The sequence below is a fragment of the Falco peregrinus genome, chromosome 1, assembly GCF_023634155.1.
Source record: "Falco peregrinus isolate bFalPer1 chromosome 1, bFalPer1.pri, whole genome shotgun sequence".
In the NCBI taxonomy this organism is placed as follows: Eukaryota; Metazoa; Chordata; class Aves; order Falconiformes; family Falconidae; genus Falco; species Falco peregrinus.
In genome coordinates, this window is record NC_073721.1 from 116,080,941 (window position 1) to 116,103,221 (window position 22,281).

The following is a 22,281-nucleotide window of genomic DNA, read 5'->3' on the forward strand; positions in this document are numbered from 1 at the left end:
CCGGTAGTTGATTAGCAAACCTGTGCTAATTTGTGCATTTCTTTATTGCATCCATGATAAAGTTTAATCCCCTGTGTTATCCTTAGAAAAAATTAAGACGTGTCTTTTTTTAACTTACTAATAAGATACTTTAAAAATTTGCGAGAAAAATCTATTTCTTTGACATACCGAAGTCCCGACGGTTGTACTCAGCACACAGCTCCTTTTATTAAAGCTGGGAGTAGTGCGCCATCTGCTGGTACCCTCGGGAAAGACCTTGAAGGTTGACCGGTCAGAGGAGTTTGTGCCATTTTTTTGTCAGACTTATTCTTAAGGTAGGCTTGGAAAAAGCAGCACGTGAAACCTATAAAAAATGAAGAGCAATTGTATGCTAGGTTCAAATATGAATCATCATCTTAACTATGAAAATGGGGGTTTATGGTGTTTCTCGCAAAAATTCTATTTGAATTTAAAAGGCCAGTTACTAGACTTAAATATTTTTATACATCTACATCTCATCAATGTATTTAGGGATTTATTAGATAAATTTTTGGGGTGGGTGTGTTTTGAGAAAAAGAAATAGGCAGAGTGCAGGGACTTGGGTGTTCTTGATGCACCCGAGACAAAAGCAGACTTTTTTTGTCTGCTTGCCATCTGGCTGCTTTTATTTATTCATCAGCTGAATCAAAAATCCCTGTGTATATCAATACTGAGTTTAATGTGAAACACACCCTGGACAGACGGCATTAACCTCATGTACTGACCGTCACAGTCCTGGAAAAACAACTTAGCCTTTCACCAGGTATTATAATAAGGAAATCATAAAGCAGGCATCACATGGATAAAATTATGCTTGTGTTTATGAAATGGCGCGCTTTTTTTTCTACAGAAATTGATGCCATAAAAGGTGTCAATGCTTCATAGCTGTAATAAAAGCAATTAAGTTCTTTTCCTGTACATTTAGCACTGGTCGTTTTCAAACTGTGTGATACTCAGAGAAAAAAGCAGAATACAATGGAGGAAAGGAAAATAAGAGATGAAAAAGTAAAAATACCGATTTGGGTATTGTTATTTTACTGCTGTAAACATAGAAGACGGGCACGCATGCATTGTAAGAGCAGATTGCTGTGGCTGCTGCACAGCAATAAATGGGAAGGATCAGTATTTGTTCTAGCAGCTTCCAAAGTTGTGTCAGATATTTCACAGAACGAAAGAGCCTGTATGGTCCTTCCTAGAGCATTCAGCCATGGAAAATGGGATGAGAAAAGTAGAACAGAAAGGGATTTGCCAGCTCCAGAGCACAGAGAGTGTCTGTAAGCGCCCAGCATGGTTTGTTACAGAGGGGGAGGATGCGGTGAGGCTGGAAAGGGGGTTAAGGGTGGGGAAGGTGTTTTGTTTTTTTAAGGTAGAAAGAGAATCTAGAGGTTTTCAGATTAGATCTTCCTTGTGAGTTAGTAACTTGGTGGCTAGAAGATTTTTCTCATCTAGAGATCAAAGAGGAAAAGGACTTTGGTCAAGCATGTATGTGAATATAACAGGCCTTGCAGGTTGTTTGGGGTATTTCACACCCAGTGCTGTGTGAGAAGCTCCTCGTAACCATGTAGGCAGCAGGTACACAGGGTGCAAGCTGGACATTATTAGTGAAACTGTAGAGAGGGTAAAGCATTGCAAGGAAAAAAAGTGAGAGAAGCAGAGAGCAGTGGTGCAATGCAAAGTGCTGATGAAACATGAGATTTGAGCTAAATGTGCTGACTCCTGAACAACTGAATGTGCTTGGAGCAACCAGCAAGAAAAAAAAGAAGAAAAGAGCATTTTGAATGGATAGAGGGAAATGCTGGGGATTTGCAGCAGGTTGTCCCCTCCCCTTGAGAACTCGGGAACTTCTCTGGCAACGGACTAGCTAATTGGAGTCTAGGAAGCTGCTGCAGCATGTATCATGTCTAATTACCCAACAACCTATCTTCATTTATGATACTCTTGTATCTGCAGAGAGAAATAATACTTAATGGCCCTGTACAATGCAGCATCAGTGCAGCATCCTCATGAGATTCTGCCAAAATACCTGAACAAAAGACCTAGTGCTCATTAGTTCGTGGGTGTCATTTGGATTTTTTGATTTGATGTCAGAAAACTACTTTTAAATGCCATCCTACTGCTTTTCTTAGTCATTCTGCCAACTGGGAGTGATTCTGCAAGAAATAGCAGATATGTACAGTAGTAAAATAATCAAAGACCAGATTCAGTGTGATGTTTTAAGTGGTGATTCCACTGCTGTAGAAGGAAATGCTGCCAGTATTTAAAAGACTAAATGTCAACACAATTTACAAAAAATAAAACAAAAAAAATCAAGCAACCAAAAAAAAAATCAAAACTAACAAACCAAAACCCCACAGAATTAAGCAGGGACATATTCAGAAATACAATAGGTTTCTGTTAATTTTCTTCTTGAGATGAGAACATTTCAGAATAGAAGAGTGAGATCTGAGGGTCTGCAGTCTACTTGGTATAAAAATGCTTTATTTACTCATATGAGTAGGTTGTCATCAAAGCTGTGTACCTGCTTCAGGAAAGGATGGGTGACAATCCACAGATTAAGAAAGGAAAAATGTCTGCCCAGTGTAGACTGTTAGAGGTGGCGGAATTTTCACAGGATTTCAGCTGTTCAGTCAGCAATGGCAATGCAGCACAACTCTGGAAAACAGGGATACTAGTTGTGGAAACCTGCTTGAACCTTATGAGTCTCTTGGTTAGAGTGAAATGCCATTTAGGTAAATGCATTTTCATTTCAAGCAGAGGGTTTTGTAGAAAGAAAACAGTGTAAGTAATGTAAATGAGCTCAGGCACATGAAATAATCTGGATGTGCTGGAGAACTGCTTGGGAAGACATTAGGCTTTATTTATACTAAGGCCCCTTTCCTCTAAGCTGATAGTGAAAATGACCTTGCAATGTCTGTAAAAATAGCTTTTCTTTTATAGGCACTTACACTTCCAGAGTATTGTTATTGTGTATTAGCTCATAAATTCCTGGGTTTTCTCAGTATTTCTCTATCCTTATAAGTAAGTGTACTAATTATTTCTACTGGGCTATTTTTATAGTTCTGTTGTGCTCATTTATTCCATCACTTGGAGTATTTTAAGTGATAATACGTGTACTCCTTTTGATGTTAATAGCAGATTCAGAAGATTGCTAGATTCTTACATTAAACATAGCAGTGCTAGACAACCTGTGCCCTGAATAATTCATAAAGACTAAGAAAAGGATTAGTGGTGGGCCACACAGATACAAATGTCCATGTGAGTTTAGTTACGTTAAAACAAGGAATGTATGCTTCAAAGTCTCCCTGAGCATTGATTCTTTTATTCTTCATTCTCATTTCTTCTTCTGTTGCTTTTTCTCTGAACTCCTTCCAGTCTACAGACCTTGATAACAAGGGCCCCTCAAGGGTGAATGTAGCATTTCAAGAATGTTTTGCCAGTTGCTTTATGGCTGATCCTTCACCATACTTTGTGAGCCTGTATTTTATAAAGTGCAATTACCGCACGGGAAATAACAAGACTTAAATTGTTCAGACTAAAGAGGGAGACATAGGTCATTCTATATATAGCATCTCCAAACTGAGTTAAGCTTGAGTGATCAGACATTTCAAAAAAACAGCTGCTGTAAGAATCAAAGATGATGACAAGAGACAGAAGTACAAATAAATGTTTTATAAGACAACAACAATGGGAACTTTAATAATTGATTTAATAAAACCCACAATAAAGCAACACACTTCTGCTTTTTTCTTCAATTAAACAAATGTGTAGTAAATTATTAAAAAACTCCAAATACAATACATCTACTGTACTCCAACTTCTAATTACATTGACTGTAAACCCCAATTTAATTAAAGCCTATTTGAGTATTAGTATGTGCAAAATACCTGTTACTTGTTTGTGGTATTTTTTTTTCAGGAAGTTTGTAAGTATGGGATGCACATTTTTCATGAACTGTGATATGGCTTAATTAACGACAGTGTTTGTACTGAAGCATTAACTTCTCAAGTACAGTGCTACTTCGCCTCTGGGCTGTATGTGCTCCGATGCTTCCCATTTCTTGCCAGAACAAACATAATCCAGTGTTACGTGCGCTTTGTTCAAATGAATACTGTGCTGTCAGTTTTCACCAGTAAAAATTCATTATGTGACCCCTACCTCAAAAAAGGGGAGAAAAGAAGCAAAGATTGTTATCAGCAACTGCAGGTACAAATCAGCCTGATGAATATGTGAAACCCTAGCAAGTTTCAAAACAGACAATAGCTTAAGTATTCACAGCTGAGTATCACAATATCCATTACTGGGCAAAAAATTTCTTTTCTGATCCACACAGAGAACTACTTTTGATGTCAGTGGAAGTTCTGCATAAAGATCAAAGTACAGAATAAGCAAAAAATATCTGAAGCCAAGTTCTTCCCATCTTCTGAACTTTGCACGTCATATTCTTGTTGCCCTTAGCTTCTCCGATGCAATGACTTCAGAAGCAGGCGTAAATCTGAGCTTGGAGGTGCACAATAGCTTAGTGTCAGGTTTTATTATCCTGTGTACATTCGAAGTACAGGGGTTCCACCATGAAGCTAAGCAATTCAGTTTGTGGACTTTGAGATGTCTGGATGAATAAATAGTCTTTTCAAATCACCTCATCCCTTGGTAAATAAGAAAAGGACTTTCTTCTACCTCCGTAGGTTGTTACGCTAATGTTGTCCAACACCATTAGGTTACTGACCTTGCTTGGATTTTGCTTTATTCATAAAGCTAAGTAGTGGGGACTGCTATCTATTGCAGTGACATTCCTGTCAGGATACCGCCATACTGTGCTTAAAGCAAAGATGAGAAGGTCAGAGATCTGTGACTGAGAGAATATAGATACTTGAAACTCCTGCTCCTCACTTTCCTGTTAGATTCACGTATTTTGCATGTCTCTAGATTGTATTTGAGACTATCTCCACGTCAAGCATAGTTTCTATCATTTAACTTTTAGAACAAAACAATCATGGATAAATGATCAATTACAGAACATTTACTAATTATAACTAGAATGCATGCTAATCAACTGGCCTTTTAATGTGAAGCAAATGTTGGTTTAGACATTCAAGATTATTAATAATAAATTCATCTTACAAGTCAAAACTTTGTAAAATAAATAACCTGTTTCTAATGTATAAACCCTATTCTAAAATACATTAAAGATAACTGATCACTTAAAACACTTTGGGTCCAGTGTTGGGTCTCCAGTTAAATACCAGAAGTCCAGGCAAGGATCTTCCTGGCTGGATCTCTGAATGCCCAGATTAAAGCTAACTTTCTGGTCTGGGTACAGTAAATTCTGTATTTTGCAGTGTCTCCGAAGAGACAGTTTCCAAAAGAATTCCACTAGCACTGTATGCATGATAGTTTAATAAACTGTATGAAAATTACTATTGCAAAAATACTGTATAATGAACTCAGGGATCATGACATATTATGGAACCCTGGCATGATCAGCATTAGAGACTTTTAACTGAAATACTTAATACTTGATGCTCCATTTGGAGTGCAGGTACTTTGTGGTACATAGTTATTAAAGGACAATATTGGACTGTAATTTGTGAGGTATCTGCAGAGCCACGTTGCAGTTTGTAAACAATGATCTGAAAACAGCTTTGTCTCAAAATAATAATAAATTGGATAAACCAGTACAAGGGAGAGAGTGAAATACATGTTCTGTAGGGCAACCACTGCACTTTTTGCAGCACCAGTTCTCCCTGCTGCACGTTACATAGCACAAATCCACATATTAATGGTTTCTACTTGATCATTTTCATTTTGCATTTATTGCTCTCAGTCTTTGACTACAAGAAAAAAAATAAGGCAGCAGTTCCCAAAACATACGAAATTAGGCACTGGAACTCTGACAACTCAAACAGGTTTTGTTCATTTCCTGTTTGTAACTCTGAAGCTGGACAGAGCACTTGTACATTCCAAACGTGCTCAGCAGCAGTTGTCGGGCCTTGGACTGAACTTCTTCCCATTTAGACGAACTACCAGGAACTGGAAGATCAAGAAAACAATTAATAGAATTCACTCCTCAAGAAACCTGGGCAGTCCTGCTGTTCTCAAATTTATAACAGTTTTACCAACTAGAATAATCTCTGGTCATGCTCATTTATTAATTTAATACTGTTCCGTGGTCACTATGTACTCTATATATTATTTTACACCTTTAAGTCTGTATCTTATAACTAGAATCACATCTTGATAAAACTGTGTATTTCAGACACCGCTCGCTACCCCTAAAAAAAACCAACTTGAGCTTTCTTACTAAGAATTAATATTCATGGAACTGTTAGATGTCTAAATTAGCACACCTTTTGGCAAAACATACTTATTTTTCATATGTCAGATTGTTCCGCATTAGAACTTCACTCTGTCTTTCCCTGGACAAATTCCCTAAGGGAATTTCTGAGGAGAATTTTTTTTCTTCCCTCTTACCCAAAAAATCTGTATTGGGTGTTTCAGTGTGAATATATTTTCTTTGCACAATTTTAATTTATACTATGTCTTTCTAGGCCAGTGGGTTCTATATCTTGCTGTACAAAACCATAGTTAGTAGAGATTTTTGTCTTCCCAGAATGGTATTTCCTGGTTCAACTTAAATAATAATATGAAGAGAAAGTATTGGGGTTTTTTCTACACTTAGATTTAATTTAGAATTATGCTATACAGCAGCTTACCTAGTTGCAAGTGGACTATGGCAGTTGTTTTTCCTGCAGTGAGAGACCAAACATTTAAATCTTCTATAGAATAAACATCCTCAATTTTCATCAAGTCTTCCTTAATGCGATCCACATTCAAATGCCTTGGAACTCCTGTGATACCAAACATGAGATAAAATTAATTCTGTCTTCTGCAAACTCTCAGTGGTCTTTAAAACATCGTGACAGATCTTGATGACTTGATAATTTGTGCTGTTGGAAGTGATCAGTAACTTCCAAGTTAACAATAGAGAGCAATATGCAAATTGACATATTAAGTCCATTAATATGGACTTAATATTTAAGTCTACATAAGATACAGAAGTTGTACAGGAATTGCAGTGTTGTCTCAAATGCAATTTTTCCTGTCCTGAATCAGCTCTCTGGCAACAGCTAGCGTTAGATCTTTGGAACAATGTATTTCTGTAGACAAATGTACTGCAGCTTCTAACTCCCCGTAACTGCTTAGACCAGACTCTAAGGTCAGAATCTAAAAAAAAAAATAAAGCTAGGGCCTGTCTCCTGCTGTCTCCTGACACTTCTCTCTTCAGGTAACTGCTGTCACTTTCCAATGCTCATACTAATCCATCTGCAGTGGTTAACACATAAGACTTTTGTCTTACAGTGTGGCATCTTTGCAAATCAATGATTGCACTAACCAAGTCCTTCTAGACATAGTGTTTTCAGCACCTACAGCACCTCCACAGCATCCCTACTCCACCCTTTAGCTGTACAAAGGGCAGAATCAAAAGTTTAGATGATCAACATGGGTCAAAAACTAGTACGAAAATACTGAATAAACTGTGTTTCTGAATAGTTTTGTTACTATCATAGCTTTTTACTGCTTATGTTCCAGCTGTATGGAGTTTGATTATATATACTATGAGGACTTCAGCCACTTGCCTCTCAAATGGCTTCAGAATGTTTGGATAACTCCTCTCTGAACCTGATGCCTTACTGTCTTTTAAATTATGCTAGTTCCAGTACTCCTCTCTTGAAAGGTCAATGTCTAGGATTGTCTCACATTAAGCAAAATCTTCCCTCTAGTGAAGACCATCGAAAATTATTTAGCTGATAAACAGCTAACTGCCTCGTATTATTTGCACAGCTTTCTTTTTCCCAGGAAACTGGGACTTCAGTTTTGATGTCTACATCATGCTATTGATAAGACTTTTGTGCTGCCTTATAAATCTGTATTAAAAGCTTGAATCTCATTGCTTGAATTAGATAATCATTTAAATTTTAACTTAGCATTCCTAGTATAATGATGAACATTCAGTTAAAATTAATACTGAAAGCTGATACAACTCCAAGGACCTTGATGTTGTAGCAATAATCTCCAATATCAATGCAAGTCCATTCTCTGGAGGTCCTGAATTTGAGTTGTAAAAATTCCCTAGCATACATAAAGCCTACCTATCATCGCTTTTAATAACATGATTAATTTGGATATTTTTATGACAACTGGGATACCTACGTAAACAGCTACAACTCAAAACATATGGAATCTAATAAACCATTAGTTTGTCTTAGCTGTTTTCTTCAGCTAAATCTTAGCTATTGCCTTGGGAGCTAAATGAGTTTTCTTACACAATTTTACCATTTTTGCCTTCTTGGTGAACTTCCATTTTGTTGGAGATTTTTTTTCAAATGACAGCAAAAGCAGTTGACATTGAAGATGTTGAGGTCTTTGATTTAACTTCCTAACATAATAGAAGTCGAGTCAATCATAGTTCAAGAGACAGCTAAGAAGGTACAGCTAAAACCTAGGATTTTTCTCCCGTCCCTAGCATCTTCACTTTCGTAAGGTGTAAGCGCTAGATCAAGCACCAATAGTTGGCATGTTAGCTATAATAACGCAAACAACATTGCCGGCATCTTTCCTTCTTAAGTCACCACATGAGATAAGATTCTTCAGCTTACGTTCTGCTATTTTGTTCCCTTTTTTTTTTTTCTTCTTCCTTTTACACCACTCTACTGGTAGCTTCCCCTATGGCAACAGTAATATGTTCCCTATTGGCACACAAGTAATAGGACAGCGCTTGCGGAAAAGGGGAAGATGAGACAGGCGTGAACCACCCACCCAGCCATGTGGCCTAAGCCTGCTTGCTCATTTTACATGCATTCACTTTCACTTTAACTTTACAAGTAATTAAAGTGAAAGTATACAACTGAGTCTAAGCAAATGTTTGCTTAGTTTAGCTGGTAGCCACTGCAGACACACAAGACAGTTCTGTACATTTCACTTTACCCTCCCTTGTTGGTAAAGTATGAGCAGAGCTAGGACTTGTGTCATTGTGGCAGGGATCAGTCACTGAAAGACTGCTGCAACATAGATAAGCCATCAAGAATCAACAAACTAAAGCAACAGGAGGATAAACAGGTCTCCAGACAAACCGATTTGTCAAGATTTGATCATGATGTCAAAAAGGTGCCAATGCTCATTGGTATTTGACATGTAAAGTACTGCTGACTGCGCACAGATCTTACCTTCTAGAATAATAACTCCTGTGTCACACAGAATTCGAACTGTTGTCAAAACCACCAGTATGGAGAATACATATGTACATATAGGATCAGCAATCTTGTATTCTGGCTGGAAGGGAAGTTCCAAAGTGTTAAAGCATGTATGAAAATAAGCTCACTTATAAAAACATGACTCAGAAAATGCAGCTACTCTAGCTCCAACTGTCATGAGTATTTCTTGTTTGCATAGTTACAAAATAGATAATGGAAATAGTCTTTGCTTATTTTGTGTGAATATATGAAGCTTAGAATATCAAAATCTACTTTTTTTATTCACTTAGAAAAACAAGTCCCTTTTTAATTTCATCACTGGAGTTGAAATTAAAAAAATTCCACCCTGCCTCAAAGACTAGCCATGCCTTACCTTAAAGCGTATGATGTATGCAGCTACGAGCACACCAATACTTTGTACCAGGTCCCCCAGGGCATGTACAAATGCTGCTCTCACGGCAAGGCTGCTGTGGCCGTGGCTGCTGCTGTGGGCTCTGTTAGGAGAGGTCGACTGAGGTACGTGAGAGTGAGGGTGGGAATGGGAGTGGGAGTGCAGGTGGCCAGATTGATTCAGCAAAAAACCCATTCTGAAAGTGAAAGAAGAAAAACACTCCAAGAAACAGGCTTTAGGGGTTGGGGGGGTGTATGTTTGTGGCTTTTTTTCTTTTTGTTTCCTTTTAAACCAAAGAATTGAAAAAGTAATACTCAGCATCATTTCTTGTCTTATATATGAAAATGAAGAAGTCCAGCAAAATTACACCCCATGATAAAGTTACAGGCCATGAATGAATTAGCAGCTTATTCAGAAACACAATTATGAGTGTTAATGGAGAGAAAGTGAGGTCTTACATTAAGTTAACTGCAACACCAACGGCTGCTGTAATCAGCATGATATCGCCATTTATTTCATAGTCCATATGGATAGTTCTTTGAACAGCTTCATACAAGAGGAATGCCATAAGGATATAGACCAGCAATACACTAAGGATGGCTGACAGTACTTCTGCAAACAGAAAGGAAACAACATTACGAAAGTGAGTCTCAGATCTATTTCTATTTCCAAATTAGAACATGGACAGACCCTTAATTATTTTAACTATTTTATGCGTATTATAACCCCAGTGCACAACTAACAAGTTGTGCAGTAAGTAAAACTTGTAAAATAGGATTAACAAATGGAGCTTGTTCTAATCAACTCCTTCACGCTTCTGTCAGTATATCCCTCCAATTGCATATTCTCTGAAAGGTTCTGCACAGACGATGACTGTGACTTCTCCAGACAGCCCAGAACTTTTGTCTGAGATGTTGCCAACAAAGGCCCTGTCCAGGGAGAGGAGGGTAGGTGATCTCAAACGTCACTAGCCCACCTACAAATAAGAGAAAGCTTGATTTCAAGCCTCCACAGTATTAAGCTGGTGGGGTTAGAAATTAGTTTTATATATCCTTTTATATCTAGGATGGAGAAAAATTATAAAAAGATTAAGAAACTGAACAGTACAAACTTGTCAGACCTATTACTCCCAATGTTCTTAACACATGTGTAAACAGTATCTACTGCAGATTTCTGCTATGAAGGATTGCTTAATGTACGTTTCTGTATTGCTGTAATACTCTGTTTTAACATTCTCTAATATTTACCAAATACTCGTATTTCACAAAAGTAAGAGTGTTATGACAAGCATTTTGGTACAGAAATTTTATCTGATTAGCAGGGACATTCTAAAGGGCACATACATCTAAATAAAGAGAAAATTAGAAACTTAATAAAAACTCCTAGTATTTCACTATCCTGCACCTTCTGCTGCCATTTACATCTGTGGAAAGTGGTTACAGCTCTCTACAAGGTTCCTGCTGTTCTGATGTGAGGTAAATAGGCCTGAATATTTTATGGGTCGGGACCTTAGTGCTATCTGCCTCAGTACCCAAGTCATGAAATTGGGCTGGTAACAGCATACATAAACCTGAAGAGCATGAGTCCACACTAGTTTTAAGGCCCTACTATAAAGAATATGGGTCACTAGGTTCATTTTAACATAAATATACTTCTACCCTGTAGCTTCATATTCTCAAAGTGATTGCCCTGTTGCAGCTGAAACTTAAAAGGCAAAGATACCTGGCAGAGAAAACACTGGCCCAGTTAAAAGACTGTCTCAGTTGTATGAAGTTAATACAGGGCTTTACAGAAAGCACTGGGAAAACCTTAATGCTCGCTCCATTGTATTGCTTGGAAATCTGCAGCCATGCCCAAGTGATCTGTCATCATTCTGTGTAACGCTCATTACTGTCACTTCCCAGATGCATCACTGGATTTTAGCCTTCCTGTGGGAACTCAAAGATCAGAGTTGGAATTCATTTACGTGGAATTGTAATGGCGGTTCTTCCCCCTTGTTTCACACGTTGCCCTGATTTATTCCCCAGTAAGAGCAAAATCCTGCTCTTAGCTACACCATAGCCAAGATCTTATCTGAGAACTGCCTCGCTTCCCCCTCTGCTCTGAATCTGTCAGTGTACAGTACAACCTTGGTAACTGCAGAAGGTGTCATTTCTAACACAGAACTGCCTTAATTGTATTTATTGAATATTACAGTAAAAACCATGCAGCTCTACAAGCATTTTAATATCACCAAAATCACTTGATCCATACACTGAATTTGTAACATAGTTATGGGAGAAGAAACTCACACCAACGCCTTCAGCTGTTCAGTAGTGTGTCAGTGCCTGGGCGAGTACCAGCATTACCAGGCAGTACCAAGGCTCTGAAAGGCAACTGCCACAGTCTCAGGGCAACATGAAAATCCTGGAAATACCCATGCAAGTGGTTGTGTTCTTTACAAAGTAGGCAGATTATTCAGGGCAACAGCCTTTAAAAAATCCAGTACATTGCTTAGAAGGTTTTCCAGAATGCTTTTTAAAAAATTTGTGGAGCCATAGCACATTAGCATGTAGCAGAGAAATAATATAGTGTGGTTTTACAATCTAAACTCATGTTTTCGGCATCGGAAACCAGTGTTTTCCTTGCAGTTTCTTTCACAGTCATTGTCATGTCAGCATTGTAGATTTGTGCTGAGATCTTTCACTTCTTGTGAAATGAACTATGCACTGTCTCAGCGGACTGACTGATTCTGTCACTACTAACATTGTCTCTGCAGCAATGGAAAAATGCCAGGTTCCATATCTGTGCTTAAATCTGCTCAGTGTCTTGCTGAGAAGGAGGTATCTCTACTTGGTGGTGAAACAGAACTATTTTTGGCTTCAAGAATATAATCCTTTTTAGACATGACTGCAATTTCCATTATTTTGTCTTCACTTTTCTAACCCATTCCTAAATCTGTCAGCTTCCTTTTCACCACTGAAAACTGAATAAAACTGAATGTGGAGCATACACATTATGTATTCAGAGAGAATTCAGATAAGTGAAAACTAGTGCTAATTTTCTTCTGGAATTTGACTAGGCAACTAATAGGTCTGTTGTCTTAACAATGCAATGTTTATGGGAACAAGTTTGAAAATTCATCGTTCTGCAAACAAAAGTGATAATAAGCACCAGAAATATTGTTCATTAGAATGTTTTCATGCTTACTGTATGTACAGATTATCTTCAAACTTAATGCAAAGCAGGTCAGCAATGAGATAGTTCTTGCACATATTCCCAGCTTTAAACAAACACTCCACATTTTTTCTGTGACAGATGCTTAATCTGTACCCTGTTTTTAATGTTCTGTCATGTTTTAACATCTCTCTCGTGAAATTCAAGCTATTGTTGAGCTCATATTTGCTGACAAGCTTCTGGCATATAGGTTATTTGGAAATATGTGTTACAGAGAGGATATACCCTAGAAGCAGCTTTGTTCCATTGCCAGCATTCACTGATGTGTGAAACTGGGCCCGCAGGCCACGGCATTAGCACTGGGTGCCTAAAATCAGGCAAATAAATTTCACAAATGTGACTTAAAAAAAACCCCTGTGTATGGTAATCTTGAACCGTCCCATCTTCTGTACTTGGAGAGCCTAGGCCAGCGTTTGCGGGGGTCCCTTGCAAGGCCTTTACACACTTCCCCTTCCTCACTGCAGCCACAGAAACTCTCTTCCACCCGCCCCCATGCTCTACTCCTCCTCCAGAGAAAACTGCACTGCTGCTATTCACACAGAATGGCTGAGGTAGAAAGGAACCCTTGGAAACTGTTGTCCTGCTCAAAGCAGGGCCAACTACAACAGGTTGCTCAGGGCGGCATCCAGTTGGTTTTGAGTATTTCTACTGTGAGACTCTGCAACCTGTTGTAGTGTTTGACCTCCTACTGTCACTGGGGCGGAAAAGGGCGAGTAACTGTTGCAGAACTGAGAAGCTGCTCCCTGTAGCTTCTCCCAGGGAGAAGATGGTGGGCGATATAAACTAATTCCATGGGCCAGATCTAGCCCATGGGCCACCATTGGATCAGTCTGGACAATATTTTTCTTGGCACTAAAACAGGAAAACAAAAAGGTACAGAAAGTGAGGTGGCAGGAATCCTCAAGGATTTATGTCTGCAAGTGCTATGGAGCCCTCAAATTAATTGAAAAGTTGGCGAAAATTTACATAACTAGGTAAGATTTTAATGGTTAAGTAAGTTGTATTTTTCTTAAGATTAACTTAGGTTTTAAGCTAGGCCATGGTATGTTCAATGTATGTACTATTTGGTTTTAGAAAATTTACAAAGACACACAACTACTCAAATAATTTTTTAAATAGCATTAAAGTATGTATAAATGCAAACATCCTTCTGGAGAGTATGAGCAAATGCCAGGGGCATACCTGCAAGGTCAGGTTTCAGTATTAGGGGAGCTTCTATCACAAAATTAAAACTTCTTGAAAGAAAAGTTTGTAATGGGAAATGCTGGCACTGTTAATGTTTTCTTGCTAAAGCCCCAAAGATCTCTGCTAGTATACAGAGTTATGCATTCATGCATTAGTGACTAACTGATGACAAGTGCCTAGGAGTGATGGAGTTGTTGAATTCTGCTGCTGTTCTAGCAGCCAAAATAAGAATTACAAATAATGACTACAAAAGACATTGGAATTTCTTGAAAAATATACACTATAGAACGTACACATCAGAGGCAGAAAACTGTGACACTAGAAATTATCTATTTCATGAAAAATAAAGGTTGAAGCTTTTGGTAAAATGCCTACAAGACCTGCAACTGTATATTAAGAATTGTTATATCCAGTCAGCAACCACATGAAAACACCCTTTTATCATCATTACATTTCCAAACATGAAGTAATGAATCCTGAAAATACCTTTCCAAGGTTTAGTACATAATTGTTTATACTTCTTTTTACAGACACCTAAAATAGACAGAGGTTAAGTGACTTACTGTATTGCAAACTATGGGACATTTTGACCTCTGCTTTGTGTGGTTTGAGGAGTGCAAGTGGGATACTGATCTATGCAGCTTCTGGCAGGGCAGAACGCTGTGATAATATGCTCTACAGAACTTTTTAATTCTGGATTAAGATGTAGTTTTTCACAGTGACACTAGAAAAAGGTCCTATCCATAATTCTACTGAAGTCAATGGAACGATGTCCATCCTGGGCACTGGCAATAATGTTGTGAACAACAAATGACTGACGTGCAGCTCCAAGAAGCTCCTCGGTGTGTCACACAAGCAGTTAACAGCGGTACAGCAGTGAGTGGCCAAAGAATGTGTCCCTCTTGCTTAAAAGCCTCAACTCCAAAGCACAAAGGTGCACAGGGGCCTGACCTAATGCAACAGCCCACCATCTGTGGATAGGCTGTGAAACACAGCTGCACGTCCACTCTTGTTCTTGCTGGGGACACCTTCCTCCTCTGAACCCTTTTTAAACTTTCTAGGCCATGGTTCATTTGTAGGAAGTCATACTTACAATGTCATCGTCTATCCAATTCCCCAGCCTTCCTCTTCAAGACAGTACATGAATCAAGCATTTAGAATTTAACTCGGAATCTGCTAAGTCCCAGTTCCACAGAGATGGAGAGAGACATCCTGCTCATAGTGAGTGCAACTCTGCCATCAAACTTCACTTTTGGCTGAGGTTTAAAATGTAAAAAAATTTTTATTATCTATTCCCTTGTGGAAATACAATCTGTGTAGTGGATCCACAATGGCCGGTGAAAGGACATTACAGTCAGAGTGTTAAAGCAAATTTTAGGCTTGTTGCTACTTTCTTTCTAGTTACCTATTCTTCTAGAATTAGGTGATCTTTACAGTTGTTGCTTAAAATACTCTTGTTAATAGCAAAAGCTGATATCTACATACCTAAGCGATGAAATCCAAAAGTGAACCTCTTTGTGGGAGATTTTGCAGACAGCCAGAGAGCAAGCAGGGTCAAAATAATACCACTAAGGTCAGTTAACATATGAAGTGCATCTGTCATAATTGCTAGACTGTTAGCAACGTATCCACCTGAAAACAAAGTTGGAAAAGTCAGGATGTATGCCACTAATGATTCTAGATAATATCCTTTTAGCACAGCTTACAGTTATGTATTTTCAGAACAGTGTATTGAGAGCCCTTCTTATAATCCCTAAACAGGGGCGTTTTGCCATTACAATCAAAATGCCATGCTATAATTTAAGGCTACCATAGTTACAAGTGCAGTGAAGTGTGCTTTCTATTAAGAGTAACACAGAAATGATTCAGTCCTGTTATGCTCACAGAGATTACTTGCATTATAATGTTTGCAAGATCAGGCCAAAAATAGTTTTGTATCTTTTCTATATATATTATTGCATGTGTGTTTAATCAGCTGATCCTTTTATTAAATTACATCTGTTAAATATTTTGACATTGTGGAACAGGGACAGAAATCCAGTGACTCAATGGCAAGGAAATTTACCCTGCCCCCTTTATATTTTTATTATATTATCTTTTAACCCTCATTATTTCGCTGTTATGGCAGGGGTTTGTAAGTTCTGCCAATACATACTGCAGACGATGACTTTCACTTGCCTAGTGTTTTTCTTTTGTTATTTATTACTATATTTTTTCCTCATAATTGTGAGCTGCATTGAGACAAATAACCTCAGATCAAAGGTTAGTATCTTTGTTCCAATTCAATTGCTAGTGCTACTGTTGGATAGGTGAGATGTAAAGAATGCACCTCTCTCTTAAGCATCCCTTATCCAAAGGGGAATCAAGGACAAGCTGTGTTGTCTTCCATATGCATGAAAGTAAGCCCACTTTCTCAGAAAAGAGCACATCTTTAGTGTCAGCTCAGCTATGATTTAGTTTCTCTTTTTACCTTGAGATTGTCATTCAGCCTCTAAATTCTACAGAGCAAAGCATGCAGCTGGCACGCCATTTGGCAAGCTTGAGGCTCCAACTAACATTTCGGGTAAAGGTATCTTCATATACAATTAAAACTGTCTTAGGGAAGAGGCTGAACATGAGTAAACAGCAAAGGGAAATTCACAACTGGCTGACTGCTTTCAAGACTGCTCATAAAACACGTGTGTATGTATGGCTGCGGGTGTTTGTATGTACACACCTGCAGACAGAGCTACATGCTCCTCCCCAGCCAAACAAAGCACTTTGGCTGATACTGTAGTAGTGCTTGTACTGAGGGTAACTACCAAACACACCACATTTTCAACCAGTTCCTTTCCTCCATCCCCGCTTCTTCAGTTGTTTGTAAGTGTCCAAGTCAAATTCCTCTGAGGCTGAAATTTTCCAAAGGCTATCACAGCTCAAAACTGACGAGTTTTTAAGATTTAGCAATTCATCAGCTTTTTGAGTAAAATGAGTTCCACCTTTCCTTTCTGAATTAATTTGTGTTCTCACATAATTTAAAAAAATATGACTTAGAAATGTGTAAGTCAGCCTTTTGTATAGTCAGCACAGAAGAAACGTTGTATTTAAGGACATTGAATTGAGTAGTTTATATGTATGGACATTCAATCCAGTAGTTTACATGTATGACCATTCAAAGTACGTATGTTAATTCACATGTATTAATTTTGAGAATCACTTCAGTCCAAGATGAGTCAATTCTATTTCAGCTAGCCTCTCAATTTTAAAAACTATAAAAATAAAATTATAAAGAAGGAATTCAGGTACAGAAGCTAATCATAATGCAGCATGTGGATTAAGAAAACATAACTGAGATTTACAAAATTCTGATATCAAAGGTTCTCTGTTTCCAAATGTATCGGTTCATTGCTTGGTTAAAAGTACTGCTTAAGAGCTGTTCAAACAGGATTGGCAACTTGGAAAAAAAAAAAGGACATCTATAACCTCTACAAATAGACAGCTTGATGGCTCACCACTGCTTTCAGTGACCTGTGAAGGACAGCTGTCCTTCTCACGGATGATCAATTGGAAATCTCTCAACATAGCTGAAAACATCGAAACCTTGTCAGAAAAGCTAACTAAAATTTGCAATATGTTTTTAATTTCTTGATGCAAAATGGTTCCCACAAAGTGTAAGTTGTTATCTGACTTTTACAATGACTGTTCATCAAATTAAACAACAAAAACTGAGGTGGACTGGGGTAATGAGCTTGGCTATACTTTGGGAAAAAATATGCCAATCAAAATTTCACAAAAAAGCTGCTGAAACAAGACTTCCTTTATCTTGACATCAGTAACAGACAGCAGGAGGACTTTTGCTGAAGAAATTAATTGTCTGATAGGGTCTTCTGCCTTTTTCTCAAACTCAAATCTGTCAAAGATCACAGAAGTCAGTCAGTTAAAATGTTCTATGTGATCAAACACAGTTTCCCAAATACCTGAGCTACAGATCAATTCAGGAAGTTCCAAAATTTGAAGCCAACCAGACAGAACACAAGAAAGGAGTGGAGTGAAATAAATTAAACAGGAACAGCACTGACCCAGGACTTGAGGGCTCCATCTGTAATTACTCATTCTACTGCTGATTACTTGCCCTGTGACAAGTCCTTCAGGTCAAGATCCACAAAAGTACAGAGATACCCAAGTCCTCTATTTATTTGCTGTGCGAGCTGGATGCCTGAATATTTTATGGGCCTGGCCCCTTAGTGCTATCTGCCTCCGTGCCAAAATAATGAAGTAGGGCTGGTGATAGCCTACAGAAACCTGAGGAGGATGAGCCCACACTACAGTACCAACACTTTGTACAGATAAATCCGCCACCCTGAGCTGAGCCTGCAGAAGTCCTGGCTGTGAGGGAGAAACAGATGATGTGACAATGATGAGAAATTATTTTTTACTCTCAACACGTATTATTTCTAGAGCTCTCCCTGCTCTAGCTATGGAGAGGTCTAGAACAGCATGAATCGGATCTGAAGCCCCTAACAGATACATTCTCAGTGACTTCAGCATAAGCTGCCTACAGCTCAGACATACTGTTCAGTGAGGGGCCCTTCAGATGAACTAAATTCAGCGTATATGAGAACTCTGGTATGAATACAATCAAATAAAATCACTCTCATGTTAAAGGGTGCCTGCATCTGAGATGCAATGCTGTGTTGCTTATCAAATTTACCTGAGGTCATGCTGAGAAAAAAATGGAGCCAGGGGGCAAATGGAGGCATTCAGGCAGATCCTCACAAGTCTGATGCAAAGCGCCTTATCCATGATAAGCTGATGTATTGTGGCAGTGTTATCAATGACTAACCACACACAGAGAGATGTTAAAAGACAAAACTACTTTCTTCCATTAACCCATGTTCCTGAAATAAGGCCCCAAATAAAACTGGTGCAAATACAGTTGGTAATCTGGTCTCTCTCTGAAAAACAGACCATTTCTCCTAGAGATTTTTTTCTACATATGTAGGACAAACTGTATTATTTATACTCAGGCAATGATTTTGCTCCCTATCCATCTTGTAGAAGTTCCTGTCTTTAAGATGCAATTCACAACTGTCCTAGGCCAAGTGATCCAAGAGCATTAGCTCACCACATCAGCAAAGGTCAGATCTTCAGCCGTTACTGACCAAATCTGCATAGGTAAGGAGGAGGATGTAGGTCCCACGTTGCTATATCTGAGGTATCTCTGTCCTTTACTTCCAGAAAGTTTTTGTGACTTTTTTTTTTTCCCCACCTGGTGAATTATGGCCAACAATTCATCTCATTAGCTGTGATGATTAGCTTGTATGTTAAAATGAAAGCAGTTTAAAAGCAATTAATTGTTATAGTTGCTAGAGAGCCCTGGACCAACCCATCAATGTGCTGGCACTGTGTAATGCTCCCCACCCCTTCAAATCGGGGGAAAGCAGATGGGAGACTTCAAGCATCCTTCAGGAGGCTGAGCAGCACCGAGCAGACACTTGCACTGAATGGCATGGACGTGTCCAAAAAAACAGATGGTAACAGGACACTGATTAATAAGTGAACAGAGATTAGAAGATAAATATTATCCTTTGTAAAAATGATTAGGTAATGGCAAAGGCGTAACACATAATAGCTCATCTATGCATCCAAGGGACCTTCAATTCTTAAATTTTATTTCAAACCTATGCTGCTATAGCCTATTAAATAAAGTGCAGTCATTTTGTATACAGACTGCTGTATAATGCATAGGTTTCTCTTCAACCTGAACAGCAGATGACAGCCTGCCTTTATGCGGGAGCAATGAAAGCTGAACTTGAGCACAAGATTCATTCTTCTGACCAACAACAATCAGATGCTTATATAGGAACAGCTTTCCAGGTAAAAGCCCACCGTACTTCTGCCAAGTATTAACAAACAGAAAACATGTAATTTAACCAAACTACTTGGTATTCTTAAGTGTTGTAATGGGAACTGTTAAAATACCTATTATTTTGATGGACTTTGCTTGTACGATTTATGTTTGGATGGAGCATATGCTAGCCCAGAGCTCAGTAGGGCGTCGGGAAGTTGTCAAGAGAGTGTCTCCTTCCCTGGATTGTCACTGACAGCTCGGGATTTGGCTTTTCAGTTGTAAGTAACAGTGTATTGCTTGACCTGATGCATAAGGACAAATACTCCCCAGTATCAGTTTTGTTGTTACGGTAAATCCCACAGGCGGAAACCCTGTTTCCCTCTTCCTCTCCTGTTGCAAGTACAGTGGGGTTGTATGGCAGTAATTAAAACATACTGTGATGAAATTGTTCATCTTAAGTATGTAATAAAATGACGCTTCTCCCTCGCTAAAGACACCTTACACACCTGTAAGACACACAGGGAGAAACAAAAAGCCATTGGACAAAGCAAAAAACCCAGCTTAGCTGATGCCATTTGGGGGGAACTGGGGAGGTTCAGGTAAGGGAAGTTGCAGATTCCTCGGGGTTTTTTTCCTTGCGTGGAAAATACAGGCGGCCTTTGCTCATTCTCCGCACTTGCGGCCATTCGCTAAACGCCCGCGGGCGCCGCTCAGCGCAGGGGCACAGCCGGGCCGGAGGGACGGCCAGCAGCCCCGACTCACCTATGAGCTCCCCGGTCATGAAGAGCAGGTAGAGGAGGGCAGCGAGCGCCAGCCGCCGCTTCACCGTCCTCTGCTTGCAGCGCTCTCGCCGGCTGCTGCAGCCGCTGCAGGGGCCCGCCCGGCCGGCGCGGCCGCTGCGCAGGGCCCCGTCCCGCTCCAGCAGCGACTCGTCGTCCGAGGGCAGGGCCAGGGGCGCCCCGTTCGCCGGCGTCTCCGGGGCAGCCTCCGAGGCGTCGTCCGACACCACCACTCGCAGCTTGTTGAACCGGGGGAAGTCCTCGTCCCCCACCTCGTCCGAGAAGTCAAAGGCACTCGAGTCGTTCAGGAACAGCGGGGCCTCGCTCCTCCGCAGCAGGGACTTGATGCTCGTCCAGAGGCCGGGCCCGGCCATAGCGCCGGCGGCCAGGGGGGCCCGCCGGGCCCGGCCGATCCGCCGCTGGCGGCTCCGCTGGCGCAGCTGCCCCCTCGCAGGCGGCGCCCGTCCGCTCGCCGTCCCGTCAGGGCATGTCCCCTACATCGCCCCGCCGGGCCCGGCCGCAACGCAACGCAGGGCTCCCCCGCGGGGCGCCCCGGCACCAAAGGGCCGCGCCGCCGCCGCCTCCCGGCACTCGCGGCCCCCCCCCGCGCCGGGCACCGAGCTGCGAGGCGGCCGCGGGCGCTGTCACCTGCCCCGGCTGCCCCGCGGAGCCCGCCTCCCCGCCGGCGCGGCCCCGGGCACGGTCACGGCGCGGCCGGGCAGTCGGCGCCGGGCACAGGGCCGCCTCCCCGCCGGCGCAGGGGGAGCGCCGCCGCCGCCGCGCGCGTCACATCCATCAGCGGCCGCGCCTCCGCCGAAGCCCCTGCGCGCTCCCGGCACTGCCCCCGGGCCGGCCCCGCGGAGGGCGGCAGCAGCGGGCGCGGAGGGGCCGGGCCGCCAGGCGGCCGTCGGCAATCCCTGCGCGCCCGCGGGGATCCACCGGTTCGAGCCCCGCTGCCGGCGCTGGCCGCGGAGGCGCTGGGGCCGCGCCGCGCTGCGCTGCGCTGCGCCGCGCCGGGCGTGCGCCCGTGCTGGGCGGGTGAGTGCCGTGCGGGGGCTTTAACACCCGGGTGGGGTCGGTCGGCGGGAGCGGCTGTGTTCGTGCGCGCCGGCAGCCTGGACCGCGTAGTTCGGTGCTTCGGTTCCAGTCTGAGAAGCCGCCCGTTTGCACTGTGTGGCTTTTACCGTTTCCAGTAACTCCCGTCAGGGCAGCCTCGTGTTGTGGGAAGTTCCATGTGCCTTTCTGAACATTCCCTCAAGGCTGCAGGGAGAAACGAGCCTCAGAGGCCTTGCTGTCCTGTAATTCCTTCCATAACCACGCTCTCACTCAAGAGTAATTAGCTTGAGAAGTTATCCCCCACCTCACTGGTCTGGGTACTAGAAATTTTCTTCTAATTCCTAGCCTGCACTGGTTTGGGGCCACTTTGTACCCGTTACCAAATTCTGTTACTGCGTCAGTCAGTTCCCCAAGTCACAAACGTTTCTGGGAAAAACATGCCCACCACGGCGCCAGTACATATCCTGGGTTTTGACCGGGCTGAAGGCCCTTACCAAGTTAAGACCAGAGAGCTGTGAAGGACTGCAGGGCTCTGCAGGAGGGCACTGCCTTCCTGGT

At 41.2% G+C, this 22,281-nt stretch overlaps 1 protein-coding gene across 2 annotated transcripts; it reads right to left on the minus strand.

Moving 5' to 3' along the window:
- Nucleotides 1-3,672: 3,672 nt before the first annotated feature.
- On the minus strand, nt 3,673-21,695 carry SLC30A4 (solute carrier family 30 member 4). Of its 2 annotated transcripts, XM_055810120.1 has the most exons (7): nt 20,651-21,688; nt 15,544-15,690; nt 10,116-10,269; nt 9,640-9,853; nt 9,240-9,345; nt 6,729-6,863; nt 3,673-6,045 (listed from the first exon to the last, which is right to left on the minus strand). In XM_055810120.1, exons 1-7 carry the CDS (start codon nt 21,039-21,041, stop codon nt 5,891-5,893), a joined length of 1,302 nt encoding a protein of 433 aa, XP_055666095.1. In that variant the 5' UTR covers nt 21,042-21,688; the 3' UTR covers nt 3,673-5,890. The 2 variants fall into 2 exon arrangements, with proteins under 2 accessions (XP_055666095.1, XP_055666104.1); XM_055810129.1 differs by lacking the exon at nt 15,544-15,690 and having other exon boundaries at nt 20,651-21,695.
- Between the last annotated feature and the right edge of the window lie 586 nt (nt 21,696-22,281).